Source organism: Cryptomeria japonica, chromosome 8 (assembly GCF_030272615.1).
Source record: "Cryptomeria japonica chromosome 8, Sugi_1.0, whole genome shotgun sequence".
In the NCBI taxonomy this organism is placed as follows: Eukaryota; Viridiplantae; Streptophyta; class Pinopsida; order Cupressales; family Cupressaceae; genus Cryptomeria; species Cryptomeria japonica.
Window position 1 is genome coordinate 563,291,123 of NC_081412.1, and position 22,352 is coordinate 563,313,474.

Consider the following 22,352-nt stretch of genomic DNA (forward strand, 5'->3'; position numbering starts at 1 on the left):
AAATTTCAAAAAAATGGTAGAAATAGAATCTGATTTAAAGCTTAAGTGTTTAAGATCTAACAAAGGTGGCGAATTTACATCAAAAGAGTTTATAGATTATTGTGAAAAACATGGCATAAGGAGAATATGTTGCTGCTCGGACACCTCAAAAAGATGGGGTGATTGAAAGAAAGAACATGACTATTAAAGAAATGGCTCTCACAATGCTCAATGAGGCAAATCCTCTAGACAAATACTAGAAAGAAGTTCTTCATACAACTATTTACATTCTAAACTGTGTGCAAATCATGGTAAAATCCACTTTTAATCCATATGAACTCTAGTATGGTAAGGTTGCTTCTATTAAATACTTCAAAAATTTTGGTTGCTAATGTTGTATTAAGAGAGATGAAGAGAATCTAGGAAGCTTTGATACTAAAATTGATGAGGGTATCTTTCTTGGATATTCAACTCATAGCAAAGCCTATAAATGTTTCAATAATAGGTTGAATAAAAATGTTGGAACAATTAATGTGATATTTGATGAGCAATTGCTTCTTAGTGATGATATGCATGATGTTGAGGAGCATACTCCAATAAGACTTGATCAAGCTCCTAATCCTGCTGAAGCAGAAATAACAAATGATGAAAATGCATCAAGTCCTGAAACATAAATTCCTCTACATACACCCTCCATAATCATTACTAAAAGACATCCTCAAAGTCATATTATTGGTGACAAAGATGATGGAATCTTAACTAGAAGAAGAGCAAAAACTGATGAACAAGCTCAAATGATGGAGCATTATTGTTTGGTAACGGATTTTGAACCCAAAACTGTTTCTGATGCTTTGAATGATAACTACTAGTTAGATGTATGAAAGAGGAAATTAATTCAATAGAGAAAAATCAGACATGGGAATTAGTACCTAGACAACATGGTAAAAGTGTGATAGGAGGAAAATAGATATTCAGGAATAAACTTGATGAATCTAGTATAGTTGTCAGAAATAGAGCACAATTTGTTTGCAAGGGTTATGCACAACAAGAAGGTGTAGATTTTGGTTAAACTTTTGCACCTGTAGCTAGACTCGAGTCTATTAGAATTTTCTTGCATACTCTTTTTAAAAAAAATTAAAGTATACCAGATGGACATGTTAAAACTGCATTTTTGAATGGCTATCTTGAGAAAGAAGTGTATATGGAACAGCCTGAAGGTTTTGTTTCAACAGATAAGCCTCATTATGTTTACAGACTAAAAAAATATCTTTATGGTCTTAAACAAGCTCCTTGAGCTTGGTATTGCGGGTTGGATGCCCACCTTACAGCTAATGGCTTCATTAGAGGTAAAGTGGACAACAACTTGTATGTCAAGTTTGAAGGAGATGACATATTGGTTGTTGAAGTATACGTGGATGATATCAGTTTTGGATGCAATAATGATTCATTATCTAAAAAATTTTCAATGATTATGGCATTTGAATTTGAAATGTCAATGCTTGGAGAATTAACTTTCTTTCTTGGTTTGCAAGTAATGTAGCTTGGGCAAGGAATATTTCTATCATGGGTTAAGTATGCCAATGGGATGCTTAAAAAGTTAACATGGCATATTGTAAACCGGTTAGTACACCAATGATGACAAGTTGTAAATTAACAAAGATAGATGATTCTCCCAAGGTAAATCAATCTGAATATAGATCAATGATTGGCAACTTATTGTATTAAAATGCTTGTAGGCCAGATTTAATGCAAGCAGTTTGTTTAGTTTCATGATTTCAATCTAATGCTAACAATCACATTTAAATGTCGTTAAGAGAATCTTTAAGTATATTCAAGGTACAATTGATTATGGTTTGTGGTATCCTAGAAGTGAAGACTTTGCTTTGCTTGGTTACACTGATACTGATTGGTCTGGTAGTCTTGATGAAAGGAGAAGTACTAGTGGTGCTGCATTTTTTTTGGGTGATAGGTTGGTTGCATGGCATAGTAAGAAACATGATTGTGTCACTTTTTCAATAGCCAAATTTGAATATATATCAGCAACAACACAACTTATTTAGATGTTTTATTAGTTAAGTGAAATGGGTGTTACTTTTTCAAAACCACTTACTATTTTGTGTGACAACACTAGTGCCCTTAATATTGCCAAAAATCCAATTATGCACTCTCATACCAAACACATTGATATTAAATATCATTTTCTATGGGAAAGGGTTCAAGATAATGAGGTTGAAATGCTTTACATTCCTAATCATGCCTAGGTAGTAGATATTTTTACTAAGACATTATCTAAAGAAGCATTTGAATGCTTTCAAGCCAGATTGGGAGTCCTCTCTCAATCCTCTATTGTTTGAAAATACATTTATTTAGGGGGACCTTTTCTCTCCACTAACAACACTCTTCTACTTTTCCCTTTGTCTTCGAGACAAAAAGGGGGAGAAAAATTATGCATCATTGACATATCTGCATCTCTTAATCTCCAAGTTTTTGACTGGTTTGACTTGGTACATTTTTTGTATTTGTGATCTATTCTGGTACAATGGCATACTTGGTTACACTGGCATACTTTGTTATAGTGGCATTTTGGTATATTTTGTGGTATTGTGGACAGGTGGATTTCATTTTATGACTTCACAATGTTTGTTATATTCTTTTTAGCAGATTCCTATTGTTCATATACAGACATTTGGAATGTTTATTTATAGTCCTTTGATATTTTGATATATCTCAGTGGTGATTTTGACATACAGGTCAATGATGGCATGATTTTTGCCATCAAGGATAAAGGGGGAGTTTGTTGCCCCTTAGTTGTCCTTGATGACAAAAAGAGAGCATTTATATTGGGTTTGCTTATACCATTTGGCATCCAGATTGGAAACTTTTGTTACAAATGTTTCTCATTTTCAGATATTCATAATGCGGTTGAACTCAATACATTTTTTCTTATGTTATTCAAATTCACATTTGGTTTGAATAATGATAGACTGCAAGGATACAAAAGTCACTTTTATAGTGATATTATCTTAAAAAAGGTAACAAGTATTTTTTATTTTAAAAGGTCACACTTTTGTGACTATACATTCATTCTAAATCGGGCCTTAATGAAAACATAAAGATACCTTATGTGGACCGTATCATATGAAATAATGAATGCTACGAATGCCAAAGGAATCTGGGATGTTGGTGTATGTTTTGTTAGGCTTTAAGTGAAAAATATTAACCAAGTACAAACCACCGCGGGCTCCACCATTCATTAGTCTTTATTGGAAATGCATTTTATCTAATATATGATAGCAAACTTTGTTCATCGAGTTTTTGAATGGTCATTGCAAGCCCTGAGCCACACAAGTGCTTGAGATATTATTCTTATCATATCTAGTCAGAATTTAAAAGTTTATGCAGTTTGCAAAAGTATTCGAAAGTGTTTAGGGCAGCTTAAGGATTAAACAAGTTTCTATCAGGTCTGTTGCTATGGAGATCCTATTGGTCGTTACAAGAAGTTTGTGTTTTGGTTTCTTGACATGCATTTTTACTATGTCATACTACTAGTTTTTGAAGATTTCAACGGTGGTTTTCGTGGCTAAGTTCGTTTGGATTCTGTAAATATTTTTCAACTATCTACACTCAGTTTTTTTTAGATCTATAGGTAATACCATTTCCTAAATGAAAAGAGAGAATCTGGTATCTCATATTTTTTTTTTGTTTTTGTTTTGAAAGCTGCCTTTTTTATAATAAAATAAAAAGGAAAAGAGCTTAAATTATTAAAAATGCAACCACAACAAATAAAAGAAAGGTTTTATTTTTAAATTCTTTTTAGAAATAGAAAATGTAAAGGGTTTTATTTATTTTTTTAAAAAACAAAAAATGAAAAAGGTATTATTTTGAAAGACTAGGGTTGCATTTCAGAAAGAAAGAAGGGTTACATTTGAAGACTTTATTTCAAACAAAACTGGCTATTTAAAAGATATTATTTGGATAGAGTTTTTTTCGATGATAGAGAACTTGATTCAAAACAAAGCATAAATCTTTCACAGATATAGAGGGTTTATAAATTGAATTTTTTTTGATAAAGTGTGTGTTATCTCTCTCTGTTGTATTCTAGGGATTGAGGTCTTACAAAGATTGAAATGTGTACTCTCTAATTTTGATTACAGAAACTTTTAATTGACATTATTGAATATCTCTTTAGTAAACTTGTTCAATCACTAACAAGTTTGTAGTTGCAAAATCATTGTACAATTATAAATTTATCAGTGTTTGTAACTTGACATTTCTTGACATAGTATGAGATATGGGGGTTGGTGCTCCTTGAAGTTTACTACTTCTAAATTCAGTGTAACCAAGTTGGTGCTCTTTGAGATAATAAAAGGATATTTTATCGAGTGGTTTTTCTACCCCAAGAGGGTTTTCCACTCATGAAATTTTTGTGTCTTTTGTCTAATGTTTCTGATCTGTTTCATTAGATTTCTCTAATGCTTTTGCCCTCTCTTAATTTTATGCATTTCATTTGTTATCTTGGTCTATATCATTTCATATTAAATGCAATGTTTAAGGTTCAAAGTTTATGTTGCAATGTGTGAGAAGTTCAAAGTTGTCTCTTTATGTAAAGTCAGTTTCAGTTAAGCATTATATGATTATTCTATTTGCTCATATTGAATGGTCGTGCTTACATGATTTTATAAGATTGATTTATTGTCAAAGATCCAGTTTGAATGAATCTTAAATTGAGCCAATTAAGTCAAATTTCCGATTGACTCTTATTCACCCCCCCTCTCAAAGTTAAGTCACTTCCAACAAATTCTACAACGGTTTTCCTTCGTGATTCACCCAATTACAATATCAGTAGCAAAGATATTTGAATTGAATTATTTTACCTTACCTTTAGATCTAGATTGTTGTGCTAAGCGTCCAGGCGATTGTGTGTCCTTTGCCAGACGTGAAGTTGAAGATAATGACTACGCTGCATATAATATTGACACAAACCCTCGCCTTGCTTTACCATTTTATTGCTCTTATGTGCTCCTACTATTTTACTTTTAGGGTTTCCATCAAATTTATTGCAGTGGATTTTTCTGCACTCCCACTTCTTCGTCTACCCGCATGGCTACTGAGTGTTGAGTTTTATTGTTGAGAAGCACTCCCAAAATAAATTCAACAGATGTTCTATCAATTTAATGGACCAATCGGAATCTGATTTGATGAAATTTTCTTTGATCTGATTCAATAAAGATCCAATTTAATTTAAAGATACGATTTATTCTGATTTGATTGGTGACGGGAAATTGGGACAGTTTAACGAGAATCTTATGCAATTTCATGACAATGTAACGCAGTATGATGGCATGAGACAGGTTTTAGTGAAAACCCAACGTAATATAGTCTATCGACTAACTATGGACTAATGATATTTTAAATAAATGTATTTATAATAATATATTCATTAAAAATATTATTATATATCACTAGTTTACGAATTTCTTATTAAATTTGATTTAAATGATTCTTTTATATATTCAGGATAACAACGTCTATTTTTTAATTTATAAGTGATGTATTTTATTTTATTTTTTAAAATTAAAAGAAGAATTTTTAAAAGTACTATTTTTTCACGATGTTCACATATCTAGAAATTAGTAGACACCATTCAAAACTGTAATCAAATAGCTGATAGGTACAAACATCTATAGATCATACTTTTATAAGTTTTAGAATTATTTTATATAGTGTTTGACATACATGTCTATAATATTTATACCTATAAATGGAGGGGGATAGAAACTATAATTATTAGTCTAGCCCCCTACGATTTTTAAGGGCTAGTAGGTTTCAATCAGGTCCTACAATAATATCCTATAATAGGGGGGTGGGGGGAGGAGGGCCCCCTACAATTTGGCTGGGTTTTAGTAATGAATTGCAGTCAAGCCCTACAATTCTATGGGCTTGCCTAAAATTATATGGAGTGGAAAGTGATGCAGGGGACTGGGGATTGTAATTAGACCGCACGGAACATTAGGAGGAGAGATTATAATATGAGGGTATCTTTCCCTACAACTATAGAAAGGGAGTGTATGGAGGTAGGTGGATATAGGATCTTATCTATGTAACATGTCTCGACCTTATCTGATGACTAACCGGGGCTAACTGTTCCTTCTCATTTGTGTAATGATTGGTAAGTGTAGGTTGGTGTGGTAGGTTACTTATTGGTTGAAGTGATATATCACCACATCCTCAATGTATCACACCAAACACAATGTACTAAGGATCCCCATGAACACCTTGGTCGAAACATGACGAAATCTAGGCACTTAGCCCCCCTACGAGTCACCAGTCTAGGTTACCAGGGGGTACGCTCGCCATGCTACGTTGGACACTAATCTCTAGACACCTGATTTATGCTAGAGCAGGGATTCCATTGGTCAATACATTACACATGGATCTAAATGATAGGCTCTATATACTAGGTCCGAGAAAAATTGAATTAGATCCGCCTACTATTCTAAAGGGATACCAATAGAACCCCTTACAATAATAGGGTATGACCGTCTCATGTCAATACATCTTTGCATTATCTCTGATTCAACATGGTATTGGTATTGGTTCAGCTCTCTATCCGGGAACAAGCTAATTGAATGACAAATGATCGGGATCCCCATGAACACCTAATCATCATTGCATGGATTGGCATGGCTTTCATGAACTAGGAAGTAAGGGGTGGAAACGTAACCTTAGTCATTCCTCATGCTACAAATTCACACTCTATTCCTCCTCCACACAAAAAAAATCAGAGTTCAGGAGTAATTGTCTCTCTCCCACCATATGAAGATAGATCCATGTCCAACCAATGTCTAGCCAATTAGAGGAGTGATGAGCTCTCCTAGGAGTAATTATACCTCTCCCACTGAGCCCATCGACATGTCAATACCATGATGTCAAATCTGATTTTGTACGTAACATGCCCCCCACCCCCTACATAACCTTCAGTTGGTAGTTGGTAGATTCAGTAACTCGAGCCCCCTGTTCCCCCTCTATAGAATTTGGAGGACCAATTTAAAAATGCTGAAGACCCAAACCCAAAGGAAGAATTCACCTCTCACCCACCCAGATACAACACAATCAAGAGAGACAGAGAGACCTACTAGAGGAACCATTCCAAACACAACCGGAGGACCAATCCCAAACAGAACTAGTTGGTAGGTTCAATAACTCGAGCCCCCTATTCCCCCTCTATAGAATTTGGAGCAACAATTTAAAAATGCTGAAGACCCAACCCCAAAGGAACAATTCACCTCTCACCCACGCAAATACAACACAATCAAGAGAGACAGAGAGACCTACTTGAGGAACCATTCCAAACACAACCGAAGGACCAATCCCAAACACAACTAGAGGACCAATCCTAGAGCAATCCCCCAACTCCATTCTTTAGTAGTCTATAGTCTAATGTTTAATAGATGTGTCATTTTTAAAATTTTTAATAGATTTTGTATGAATGAAACAACTTCAAAGATATTTTAATACATTATTGATGATTTTCAAGGATGATACACAAGTTTTTTTAAAACAAGAACTATTTGATACTCTTATTAAATCTATTTTAATGTTAAATGTTTTCCTAGTATTACATTCTTTTCTAAAACTTTTTTAATGAATCGTGAATGATACAAACACTAGACACATAAAGGTTGACCAAAATATTCAAATAAATCATAAATCATATATTAGACTAATATAAAAATAAATTAATATCACGACTATATCATTATATAAGATCAAGTGTGTGTGTGTTATGTGTATGTGTATGTGTATGTGTATGTGTATGTGTATGTGTATGTGTATGTGTATGTGTATGTGTATGTGTATGTGTATGTGTATGTGTATGTGTATGTGTATGTGTATGTGTATGTGTATGTGTATGTGTATGTGTATGTGTATGTGTATGTGTATGTGTATACATACATACATACATACATACATACATACATACATACATACATACATACATACATACATATATACATACATACATAAATACATACATACATGTATATATGTATATATACATGTATATATACACACATAGATATGTATTTATACATATATATACACACATACACATATACACACACACACATATATGTACATGATAACTACCCTTGATACAAACATTAAATGCTTAATACAAAATAAAAAATTCCTAAAGAAAATTTTCAATAACATATGCGAATAACAATAAATAATGAGACATGGTCCCATTATAAGAAAACTTCTAGCATGCCACCTAGGATATAAGGATAGCTAGCATGCTCTTAAGTTAACATGTGAATAGGTCGCCCAATTAACTAGATAGAAAATAACCTCATTCATACCAACATTTTGTTATTTTACTTACACAACAACATAAACATTAACCATAATCACACTTGTGCATCAATTAGCAAAGTTGTGTAGCAAACTAACCAACATATAAAAAACAAATTTGTTTTTTCAACCGCTAATAAACATATAAAAAACCATTAAAATATATTCAATGTGATAGAAAAACTTAAAATACAAGAGGATCTATTTGTACAACAACCTATATTGTCCACATATTAATGAAAAATAAATAAAAAGTTTATAACCAAAAAAAATTCAAAACCATTGTAAGATACATGTAAATGATGCCATCTTATATAAAATAATAGAATGTGTTAAATATTTTTTTAAAAAGCAATGGAATCCTTTGTACCATCATTTTGTGACCTTGTAATCACATTTTATAGTTTACATTGAAATGATAATAAATTGCTCAAATATTAACATTTTTTAGAATTCTAATATGAAAGATAAAGAGGATGTAAAAGAATGTCCAATAAGTTCAAAAACTCCATAATAGAAAATGGATAATATCAAAAGTGGTAGAACCTAAAATTTCAAATCAACACAACTATGGTATATGAAAAAGGTTGCAAAAGAACATTTTTTCTCATATCTGTTTACCATAAAAATATGGATATAAAAATTGTTTACCAATATATTTCTAATGATATATTTTTTTAATAAAAAAGCTTATAATTTTACTATGTCTATTTTTGAGTAAAATTTCAAGCAATAATTCATGCAATTTCTCTTTTCAATGTATATTTTGAGTCAAATATAATTTTACAAATAAATTTAAAAAATCATGCCTACATCCTAAAAAATACATGGATACACAATTTTTAATATATAGTGATGAACAAATAGTACCATTATAAAAAGATGAAGATTGCAACATGATAAAGACATAACCACAGGAGATAAAATGAGATCCTAACCTAATATTCAAAATGCACCACCATGATCCTAGCATACATCCCAAAAAATATTAGCAACACCCAACCATCTAGATCCTAAACATATACCATACGAGACTAGGAGATGAGAACATGACAAACAATTGTACTTACAACAAACATGCATGGATTGGAAAATATTCACCATAATAAACTTTTCTTACTAGATTTTTTTTAGATTCACAATTAGATCTATACACATAAAAGGAGGATAGGCACTTTCTAAAGAATTGGAGGATCTTTATTTGAATTAGTCTCAAGACGCAAATAAGTAATTAAAAGATTCATTAAAACATTCATCAAACATAATTAAATCATGTGAACTTGAAAAGTAATGGTTACATTTTGTCGAAGCTTACAATACTCCTCAACTTCCTAACACATGAAAAAATACCGACTTGACTATTTTGGTTCTTAAAAAGAATGAGAAGAGTTTCAACTATTAAGAATACACATAAATGAGGGCATTATCTTCTTGACCTACCTAAGATACATAGACTAACAAAACAAAAAATCAAGTATCAATTATGATTTACAATTTTCCTTTCAAATTTTCATAAAAGACACAATTTTCTAGTGACATCCATAAAAGGATTCCCAAAGCTCTTCCATCTCAAAATACACACTTTAATTAAAAAAAAAAACCATTTCAAATAAGAAAAACATAGATACTTAGTATATGTACATATTGTAAAATACACTATTTCATAAAACCACAAGAACACCTTAGTACTCCAATTCAATCTCTTTTATAACCTTGGACAAACACATGCAAGGAAATCTTGTTATACACTCAAAATTCATACAATGATCATTTTCTTGTGCAAACAAGATTCATACACACAACTATTTCACTATACGCTCAAAAATGCATGAACATAGTTCTATTTTGCATTGGTAATATTCCAACATTAGTAATTTATTTTGTACCAACAAAATGGACATACATTATATTTTCATTATGCAACCATAAAATGCATATAAACAATTGTTTCTTTTGTACCAATAAAATGCGTAAATATTATTATTCACTTTTTAACTCCAAAATAAATACAAATGATGCTCCTTGCACATGGACGTGTTAGACTAGCAACCTTCATTTTCGAATAATTTATAATTGAGGAACTCCTATCTAAACACCTAGTATAATGTACAAATTGATTGCGAAAATATTGGAGTGCATGTACACCATTTTTTACAATAACTATTTTATCCTCTATAGTAGATTATCTTGTATAAGGTTAAGTGATTGTTCCATCTTCTATACAAGTGAAGGGTTGAGACATAAATGAATAGTTTTTAATAAAATTATATGACATCTTGTGTAAGAAATTTCTAAGAACCCTATCCAATAGAAGACACAATTATCATTATTGAATTTTATGTGACGAAAACTATACAAAGATGTACAATTAAGAATGTATATTCCATTTAAACAAATGACTTTACGTTCTTTCAACAAAATAATTTTATATGTTAAATTTTTTATAAATAATCATATGATTATAGTAATAGGCCTAACCTATCATAATGACAATAGGAGGAGAAGCATCTAATATCTTAGCTATGAAATAAGACTTTAAGAAAATATATGACACCTAGTTTTTAAATATAAAGAAAATAAAATATCAAAGTATATATTTATTTTTAATATTCTCTCAGAACAGTGTATTGCGTGTGAATTACGCTCCTCTCATTACTGGTGAAATGACAGCAATGTTTTATTGATAATAAGTGGTGAGAGTGGCAACTGGCAACGGCCTACGCGGCTACACCACAGTGTCAATACGAAGATGACAACACTTATTAATATATTAATCCACACACAAACATAATCCTATATATATCTAAGGACAGAATACAATAGTGTAGTCTGTACCAGAGGGAAAAGCGAATGTTGCCGTATCGTCCTTGGCATAACTGTAGGCCTGAGGGCACTGCTGCTTGAATATCATTGAGTAGTTTGTCGCAGGACAGCTGTTGGTATAGCTGCCAGTGCAGTAATACTGGTCTGTTTGAAAGGCAACGCAGGCACTCTTGCATCCGCCGGCAACCTTCAATTCAGCAGGGCACACAGCGTTCACGTCGGCTTTGCATGCAGGGGCAGTGCACTGTGCATTGGTAGGGTTGATGGAAAGAGGAATATTGAAGCCGTCCACTAGCGACACGTCGTAATAGTCCTGGTCGCTCTGAGTGTACTCGGCCAGCGTGGCGGGAACAGCTCCCGAGACTGTGCAGCTCAGTTGGCCGCCGCAGTCACCGGTTTGACAGGTTCCTTTGCCGCTAGCATCGAAAGAGCAGCCGGTTCGACCCCAGAATCTTGCTGATTGTGTACCCGCCGCCAAATTAACCGTCCATGTCTGCCCCTGGGTCAGCTGCTGCCCTCCTCCGGGTAATCCCGCCGCCCAGACTGTGTACCCGCACTGGTTCCGTATATCAAACTTAACTGCTGCCGCCTCTGTAACAAAACACACACACATATTATTATCTTAACTCTTGGAAATGTATATACTATTCAGCTACGTAGAATACACATTCTGTTACTAAGGCAGCTTACCTTGATTACAAAAAGATATGGCCAGTCCAGCAACAAGAAGAAGCGCAAGATCTGATACTTTTGCCATTATAACTAGTATCTATATCGCATACAGGAAAGACTGAATGAAGATACAACGAGGGGTTTGTCACTTATATAGAGATCTCCACCTCCTACGAAGGTAAGAAGGAAGCAAAGAAACAAAGACCCGACTTTAAGAGCCGTATATCACACGAAAGCCCTCTTGTCCTTTGTTAATTACTCTTTTCCCAATTTGTCTTTTTTTAATTTGTCTAGGTTTTATATGAAGATACGACCAGACCAGCTACAAGAAGCGCACAAGCTGAAACTGTTGGCATTATACAGCCTGGATTGAATGAAGATGAATGCATTGTGTATATGAGGAGGGATTTATTATTTACTGTTACCAAGAAAGCCTAAACACATTTCAATAGCAATGACAATGCTTGTTGAATTTAGTTCATTATATTTAAGGATGTTTTATAATGAAAGTTGTGGATGAAGGTAAGATTCAAATACAGCCTTTTATTCTAAGATACTTAGTAATGATATTTTAAATATATTTATTTAATTTTACTTTGAATATTATTATTAATTATTAAAAGAATTTATATATTTATTTATTAAAAAAATGATATATTTATAAAATATGTTTTTATTTTATAAATATTATATTTGAGATTTAAATGATTTTTTGTGAATACACTCATACCATTATAATCTATTTTTTAAAATGTAAAAGAAATATTAATTTTAAGAGATGTATTTATTTAATTTTCTCATTTTAAATGAAATGTAAAAAGTTATGACATTTTTACAATGTTCCCACAATTATAAACTAATAAACAATCTTGAAAGGTGCTATTCAGCTGTTGATGTGTACGAATATACTCTCTCTCTCTCTCTCTCTCTCTCTCTCTCTCTCTCTCTCTCTCTCTCTCTCTCTCTCTCTCTTCTTCTTTACCAAAGTGACCAAAGTAATTGAAATATTTATAATAATATGAAAGTAAAGATTTACATAGTTTGTAAAAGCCCAAATTTTGAAATAGACTGAAATTTATATCAACAATTTTTTTTTCAAGTATATTCATCCAACCAAATACTTTGCGTCATGCAACAAATATCTATACTTTTACTATTGAAGTATTGTACATTTCTATTTTCTATAGTCATTTTGCATAGTGTATTGTTACTATGGACATAACACATCGACACTGGGTGATAAGAGAATTCTATCAATAATCATAACTATTTATATAGCAAATTGAAACAAAGTACTACTTGGATAATTCCTTCACACCCAACCTTAAAGGCTTCTTGGGAGGCAGGTCCTCTAAAAGACAATAACAATTTCTCTTACACCCAAGGTCCAATGGAAGGCGAGGGGAGATGATACTTTTGTTATCACCTTAGGGTTCTAGACAATTGGCATGCCAAAAGATCAAGACACTTCAAACAAAGTTCATTTACCCCTAGTGAAAAACGTTTAAGCCTAATTAAACTAGAAAAAGATAAACACACATCTAAATTACCCCTACAAACAAATGATTAGTAGCTTCAATGATTACACAAACCTACAAGAAAACTTGTTAGGTTAATTTTAGAAATCCAAAACGAAAAATGTGAAAAAGGGGCCTTTGAAAAAATGATAGAGATAGTTGCACCAATTTTTGTTAGGCTACAAGGGTTGGACAAAAATAAAATGTTGAAAAAATGGACAGTTTTATACCTAACATAGACATAGAAAGACAAAAACTACAACTTGTCAAAATGAAATCACATGTTTGGAGAATAATGGTTACAATTTCTTTAATATAACAAAGAATAACACAGATTCTGGTGCTCAGGCTTAAGATTTTCATCCCCTCTTTAATTTCAAAGCATCAAAATGGGTTTGTCCCTAGGAGGAAGATCCTGGATTCTACTATTGTGGTTCATGAGAATAGCCACTCCTTTTCTATTAATAAAAAACTTGGTTTTTTTCTGAAATTGAAACTTCTGAAAGATTTTGATAGATTTAATTGGAGCTTTTTCCTCTGAATCCTCGGGGATTTTGGATTTAGCGAGAAATTCATTCAGATCATTGAGAAATGTGTTTCCACCCCAAAATATTTTATGTTGATTAATGGATATGCCTTTGGTTTTTTCTCAGCGTCTAGGGGCATAAGACATGGGGAAGTCAAAAATGGCAATATTACGAGCTTACAACCCCCCTCTCAAGCCTCCACTTTCTCTCACCAACAATTTTTAGATGACACTCTCTTGATGGGGGAAGGTTTGGTTAAAGAAGCTAAGAATTTAAAAAGGACTTTGGATACCTACGAACATGGTTCAGGGCAAAAAGTTAGCCTAGCTAAAAGCTCCATGTTCTTCTTTAACACCCCTGAACATAGGAAAGTTAAGGTTGCCTCGATTATTGGCTGTAAAGTTGGAACTTTGTCCGACTCCTATTTAGGTCCTCCTCTCTGCCATGGTCTGACTCCTGACTCTTTTTGGGCAAATCTTATAGATAAATACTAGAACAAGTTGGTTGGGTGTAAAGGCGCTTTGCTAAGCCAAGCTGGCAAGCTCCAGCTACTCAAATCCTCACTTCAGAGTCTCCCTGTTTATGCTATGAGTCTATTCAAAATCCCAGCGAAAATCGCCAATAAATTGGAAAGAATTCAAGAACAAAAAATTTGTGGACTGGAACTAAATCGAAGAATAGATTACACCTTGTGGCTTGGAATCAAGTTTGCCTTCCCAAATCCATGGGAGGTCTGGATATCTAGAATCTAAGAGATTTCAATAAAGCCCCAATGGCCAAACAGCTATGGAGATGTCTTAAAGAGAATCATGAATGGATTGACATATTCAAACATAAATACCACATTCTAGATATCCAAAACTCTCTGGAAACTTATGATCTTCCCAACGCGGTTTCTGATTTATGGATCAATTTCATTGGCTCCTCCAAAGTTATCTTGCATGGTTGAAGATGGATGCTAGGGAATGGTATCAAAATTAGATTTTGGGATGATTGATGAACTGGTGATGGCGCCCTATCAGACTTTATTTGGGATCCTCCCTTCAAAGAATTATGTCTCAGAAAAATTGGCGTCTGGGTGGTTGATAAAATTAGAAATGGAGGCTGGTTGGACCTCATTTCTATTGACAATGCTTTGTTGCCTATGCAACCCTAGTTTAATTGTATTCACATCCCCTACTCTCAAGGGGAGGATGAAGTGTACTAGAAGTTCTCCTCTTCTGGGAATTTGAAGGTTGTTGATGCCTATAAGTTCATCTCTAGAAGCTTCTCCCCCCCTTTTGGGTTGGTATCTAGAACAAGCACTTAATTCCTAAAATTAACATTCTTTTTTGGTTGTTTATGCAGGGTAAGATCTCTACTATTTATAATATTTATAGAAGAGGTATTCCTCTTACCAATAGATACTTTCTCTGTAAAGAGGCGGAGGAAAATGCTAGCCATCTGCTACTTCATTGTGACTATGCCAAGGATATCTAGAATCACTTCTTTAACATCTGGAACATTGACTAGATCTTCCTTGATACTATCTAGTGAATGTGGTTTGAATGGAAATTCCCTTATGATAATCAAGCCTTAGGATTTCTCTGGAACATATCTCTTCTGCATATTGCCTGGGGCATCTGGAAAGAAAGAAATGATAGAGTCTTTAGGGATTTGGAAACTCCTGCTTTTGTTGTGGCTACTAGAATTTGCATTGCTACCAAAGAGAATTTTCTCCACTCCTGCCCCAGCAGAAAGAATGACCATCCCATCCCTACTCTCCAGGAGGATTGGGATACTATGAATCGGAGGCAAATTGATTGGAATATTGCCAATCCTGTACACAAAACCAAAATATTCTTTGGAATCCTCCCCCTATGGGTTGGATAAAAATTAATGTGGATGGGGCGGCTAAAGGAAATCTTGGGTCGACTAGGTGCAGAGGAGTGGCTAGGAATCATTCTGGTTTGCTGGTTTATGTTGTGGTTCTCCCTCTGGGCACCCAGTCCAACCACTATGCGAAAGCCAACACTGCCCACATTGGGTGACACATGGCTAAAAGAGAAGGCTTTACTAAAGTCTGGTTGGAGTTTGACTCGCTAAACATTTTCAATTATCTAAGTAGATGCATGGATCCTAGTTGTTCAATAGCTAACCTAATCAAGGACTATCAAGATATAATTAATGAATTGGCAAATTTCAAAATCTTGCATGTATACCAGGAAGGCAACAAGGTGGCAGATCTACTGGCCAATCTGGCAGTGGCATACGTGGCAACCAAATGGTGGAGCAGCAAGGATGCTTTCCCCAAAAACCTATGCGAGCTGGCTCGTGATGATTACTGTGTTAATCAATGATCTTTCATCATGACTTGACTGATTTGATGGAGAAATGACTCTTTTCGGTTTTCCCTAACCAAAGATCTAGAAACTTTCCGAGTGACTGGAATTTTTGTCTTATTGTGTGACCCTTTTTTAGCTACTATTTGGATACTTTTTTGGTGTGGCCCATTTCCTGCGACTGGTCGGTGCCTTCTTAGGTGTGGTCCATTTTCTACTATTCGGTGGCCAGGAGCATAATGGGTGGGGACAAGAATAGGCAAGAGCCCTCTACTTGCAAGAAATGGAAGGAAAACAAAGATGTGTGGTAGGAAGTCATTGATAGGGGAATCGTCCCCTACTTGGATCGACTTCATGGCCCTTCTCCTCTGCTCACAAAGACTTTTGTCAGTGGGTGGAAAAGAGGGAGTCTCATGGCTTATGGCTCGGATTATTAGATTGATGAAACCCTGGTGATGATGGTCACTGGTCTAGCGATGACTGGTAGAAGATTCTATAGGGATAGGAAAATTGGGGAGGAGGACTTGATGAGTTTCTTTAACAAAGACAAGGAGTGCTCTAGAGTTACCAAGATGGTTGAGCGGATACAATAGAAAAGATCTTATGGCTCCCTGGGCTGACTTGGCTGAGTTCATAAGGAGGTATATTACGCTCGATGGCAGATATGCCAGCATCTTTTCCTATCATTTGACCATTTTAAATCACTTTAGGCATGGTAAAATTATTTCTGTTACTTTCTATCTGGCCTCCTCTCTTGAAAATAGCCTGGAAAAACATTTGGAGAATCCTAACAACCCTGTTCTCCATGAGGGACTCATTGTGCTCATCATGGAGTATGCTAAATCCCTTGAAATTGTGCCCCCTCCTTCTGAGACTGGCCATCCGACTCATATCCATGACGTCTCTGACTCAAAAATGGACTTGGAAGAAAGTGGGGTTCCTCTTGATGACCCTGACTATAAACCTGCGGAGGAAGGGGAGATGATGGTCACAACTATTTCATTATACACTCACAAAGTGCATGAACATAGTTGTTCCCTTTTGCACCCATAATATTCACATACTACTAATCTATTTTGCACCAGCAAAATGCACATAAATAATATTTTTGTTGTGCAACCATAAAATACATATAAACAAATGTTTCTTTGATATCCACAAAATGCATAAACATTTGTGCTCTCTTTTTCACTCCAAAATACATTAAAATGTTACTCCCTTCATATAGATGTGTTATACTAGTAATCCACCTTTTTGAATCATTTATAATTGACAAATTCCTATATAAACATATAGTATAAGGTACAAATTGATTCCAAAAATGTTGGAGTGCATGTACACCATATTTTATGATAATTATATGTCCCTCTATAGTAGATTATCTTGTATAATTTTAAGTGATTATTCCATCTTCTTTACAAGTGAAGGGTTGAGAAATAAATGAATAAATTTTAATAAAACTATATGATATCTTGTCTAAGGAATTTCTAGGAAGAAGCTTACCCAATCGAAAACACAATTATCACTATTGAATTTTATATGACGAAAAAATATAAGATGCTATACAATTAGGAAAGTGTGTTCTTCTTAAGGAAATGACTTTACTTTCTTTCAACAAGATAATTCCATCTCAATCATATCATATGATCCATTATGAAGATGTGAAGAACCGCCCACGGTTGAAATTATTTCCGCATGTTACGATGGAAGGAAAGACCAGAGTTCAAAGCCGCCTATCATATGATAATGAGAGCCCCAGTCTTTTGAAATTCGAATGGTCATGAACAATCAGACTTATGTTATCTCCGGCTTGACATTTTCTGCATTGTCAAAATCTACTTATTTGTATTCAAAGCAGCGAGCTGTGACTTTCAATACCTAAAGTTGCGTATGTTTCAAAAACCATGACAATGCATGTTGAATTTAGTTAACTAGCATGTGCACAAAAGGGGTTTAAGGATTATATCGGTAGAAAAACCTTTCTAAATTAATAGGTTAGAAAGTAAATTCAATTTATATATCTAATATATTATTTTGATTAAGAAATGTTTAATTTGGGAGTTAAAATTATTCACAACAATCTATTTGTACTCTCTTTTACAATTACAAAGTTTGTTTGAGATTTTATAGTAGTACATTTCAGTCCACAATGTTTTGTTACCTTGGATGGTTATATTAAAATGATGATGATAATAGATGATAAGATGAATTATTTATTTATTATTAAATGGATGATAATAGATAATAATATGAATTATTTACTCATTATTTTTCTATTAAATTATATTTAAGAAAAGTTATTTTTTGATCATAATCAATATATATTTGTTATGTTATTTTAAAAAATTCAATAATAATAAACATGAAGTAAATTCATCCTTTGAGTGTCATGATCATAATTTTGTAGAGAACATAAAAATGTACATTAATTTCTCAACCACAAATGTCCAAAACTAACCATAGTTAAGTTATTACAACAAATCAAACTTAATCCCTTCAAGAGTAGTAACACCATTGGAATCGATTCCAATTGCAACAATGATAATTGACATGAAATACGTCTAAAAATGAAATTACAAAATTTAAACATACATTTAATTTTTTTAATTCTATAATTATAAGAATGAACTAATTTTAAAAACATAACACATGATTATATTTTGAAGAAGCTAATGTGAAACAAATATAGAAAGATGTGATGAAATTGGGTTATGATACATTGATAAAAGAAAATACACTAAAATTTGTTGAAAAGTTAGTAACTAAATTTGAAAATCTATATGTAGTGTTTTGTACAGTATGAAATTCAAGGCAAATTCATCAATCACTAAGTAAAAAGTTTTTAAAATATTAAGCACAATAGGAAAGTACAAAATGTGATGAAACATTTACTCTTTGGTTTTTAAAACAATGATAATGTTGTTGCCCATTATAGCACACACCTACTCTTGAATGGATGAAAAAAATGACTTTCTTAGAAGTCATTTGAAATAAGATTTCTATACAAATCAATAATGATCTCTCTTTAAAAAAAAAAAAAAGATTAATTGTTTGCATCTTGATAAAGGCATATAAAGAAGTGAAAAAAAAAATTGTCTATTGTTTACAATCATTAATAAAAGACATGATTGTAAAAAGGAACACCATGGCTCATGTTTTAGAAAGGTGTATATTTTTTAGAATGGGCATATTTAAAATATTTACTGCTGTCATATTTCGACAATTCATGCTATAATTCTTATAATACTTTTGGATTCAATTGTGTGCAATATTTTTATCATCAATGCTTCGAATCACATTCCACGTTTCATCTCCTTAGAACTCTCAACTCTCATCTTGATGATGAATCACAGAGTGTGATTCGGAACATTGATGGTAAAAATCTTGCACATAATCAAATGCAGAAGCATTATATGAATATTTAAAATGTATTTATGAATAATTTTGGGTGGTGTTAGAGTGATCAATAATTATAGAGTGGTGGCAAAGGTGGACATTTATTTAGCATTTATGATTGTATTCTAATTGACTGTCAGTGAATTAGATTTATTTGATCTTGAATTTATTGAAAGATATTATATAGTTTACCAACAATTAAAAGATACAGTGTTTCTTTAACTGCATATAGTCCCAAACAAATGATCAATGAAAACTATATATTGGTGTTAAAAATATAGTATATTAGTGCTAAAATGATGGTATATCAGTGTGAGACATGTTTACAACTCAAACTCCATCCATAATATAGCCTATCGGCTAATTATATTGACAAATATTTTATAATGGAAGTTATGGAGGAGTGAGGAGTCAAACACATTATTTTATTCTATATATAATTAGTATAATATTTTAAATGATTAATAATACTAATTATAAACATTATATTTAGATATATGTTTTTTTATTATATTTAATTTTAATTATTAATTAACTCTATAATATATTCAAATATTTAATATATATTAATTATTAATTAGATATATAAATAGGTATAAAAAATGGATCCATATCCTCCCTTAGTAAATCTTAAAATCACAATCAAGGGTAAACCAAGTACCGTGATGCTCTTAGATAAAATCATTTTCTTGAACCTATACAAGATCATAATGATCATGATGGTGGTATTTTTGTTGATGAGAAAGAATAAGATATCATTTAACTTGATATTTGATGCTAGTAATATTGTACATTAGGATTAGTTCCTGAATCCTTAGATGACACTATTTTAAGAAAAAAATGTAACTAACTTTCTATCCTCCCACCCATATTCTACTTACCATCCAAATGTCAAAAATAAAAGGGAAACATCATTCTATGACAAGAAAATCAACACAGGTATCTATGTCTAAATCCAAAATCATTTAGAAAAAAACTAAGCCTTATCCTCACACGAAAGTCAATTACTAACCCTTCACAAGATTGTCAAGATTCTAATAAACAATCTACCACCTTTTCCACAAATGATCCTTGGTTTGAGAGCTTTATTATTCAATATAAAAAATACTAGTCAATATTACATTAGTGAAGCCATCATGAAATGAAAATCATCATTAAAGAAAGATGTAATCTTATGTATTCACTAGAGAAATTTTTCTATCCAAATCAAATCAAAATTAATTTATTAACGACGATGATGATAGTATTGTAGATCAAGTTGAATATAATAATTAAAATATATTTTATTATGAGATTATTATAGATAAAATTACCATGAGCTTTCGTTACTCAACCTATGACTCTACTGACAAGGGAAACCCCATCTTAACTTGAAATCCTTCTGTCTAGTCAATGTTTCCAAGACCAAGTTCATGAGAGATCTCCATATATTCCACACGTTATGTATATCCTTCATCTTCCTCCTTACAATATAACATCCAATCCATCTATCCAAAATATTAATACACATTACAAACACACCAAAATCCAAATAATTATTTTCATATTTCTATTGAGGACTATTAAAATGAAGAATATACATCACACCAATTCAATGATGTTACTTTTCTCAAGAATATCCACGACTCACATGGTGCCATTCCTATCCAACAAATAGAACCATACAATAAAAATTCTAGGAACATGCCCATCCAAGATCAAGTACCATCATGTAAGGATCCTGTCAATCTAAGTATATTAAGCATGAACTAGAGTTTCCTAAAATCATGGCTTCCTATCAAAGACCATCTTAAAGCTATGAGATTTCCACAATCCATTTTGCATTTCTAGTGTATTTTTTTCTGGATTCGATTGTGTGTATATTTTTCCATCAACGTTTCGAATCACACTCCGTGATTCATCATCAGGATGATAAGAATTCCCAAGACATCAAAGATGTCTTGGGAATTCTTATCATCCTGATGATGAATCACGGAGTGTGATTCGAAACGTTGATGGAAAAATATACACACAATCGAATCCAGAAAAAAATACACTAGAAAAGACCATCTTGTCATATTGGGTCTATCCAGCCTATTAAAGAGCCTCCTAGTTCCATCCTTGTCCAAAATTAAACACTATCATACAAATCAATACCCACAAATCCTATTCAAGAATCTTGACATATGTTCAAGTCAAAATCCATTTATGAATTGTCCAAATCCTATCAATACTATCCAAGAATTTGTTATGTTCATCTTAAATCAAGAGATGTGTAAACAAATAAATCCAAAGCAAGTTCAAATATGTCCTCAACCAAGTCATGGTCAAATTATCCAAACTAAAGATGAAATCACTCAAGAGAAACACATCCAAGCTACTCTCATTTATGATCATGATCCTACCTACTATGAAGAGAGAAAAGAAGACCCCCAAGATGTATTGTTATATGATATTGTGAAGAAGTATAATATTTTAAATTATTTGTGTAATTCCTCAAGACATGCACAAGGAAGGCTAGGGCGGCGAAAACCCTAGCCCCAACAACATCGGTAGGTGGGTGCGCTTTGAATTGCAATGGAGAGGAAGGTTTAGATGATAGCGATGGGAAGGATGTACATGGCCCTTTATCTTTGGCACCTGGTTCTGATGATGGCATGGTTGTTGGAGCTATGGGTTTAGCGAACCCATTGACGGTGTGGAGGAGGAGCTCCTCCTTGATAATATATTGTAAGACACTTAGAATGATGAAGACATTTCCCTCTTTTCTCTTTGGCAAA

The 22,352-nt window shown here is 33.0% G+C and overlaps 1 protein-coding gene across 1 annotated transcript; it reads right to left on the minus strand.

The window, feature by feature from the left end:
• Nucleotides 1–11,125: 11,125 nt before the first annotated feature.
• Nucleotides 11,126–11,773, minus strand: LOC131054318 (pathogenesis-related thaumatin-like protein 3.8). The gene has a single exon (XM_057988798.2). It carries the CDS (start codon nt 11,771–11,773, stop codon nt 11,141–11,143), a length of 633 nt encoding a protein of 210 aa, XP_057844781.2. The 3' UTR covers nt 11,126–11,140.
• Between the last annotated feature and the right edge of the window lie 10,579 nt (nt 11,774–22,352).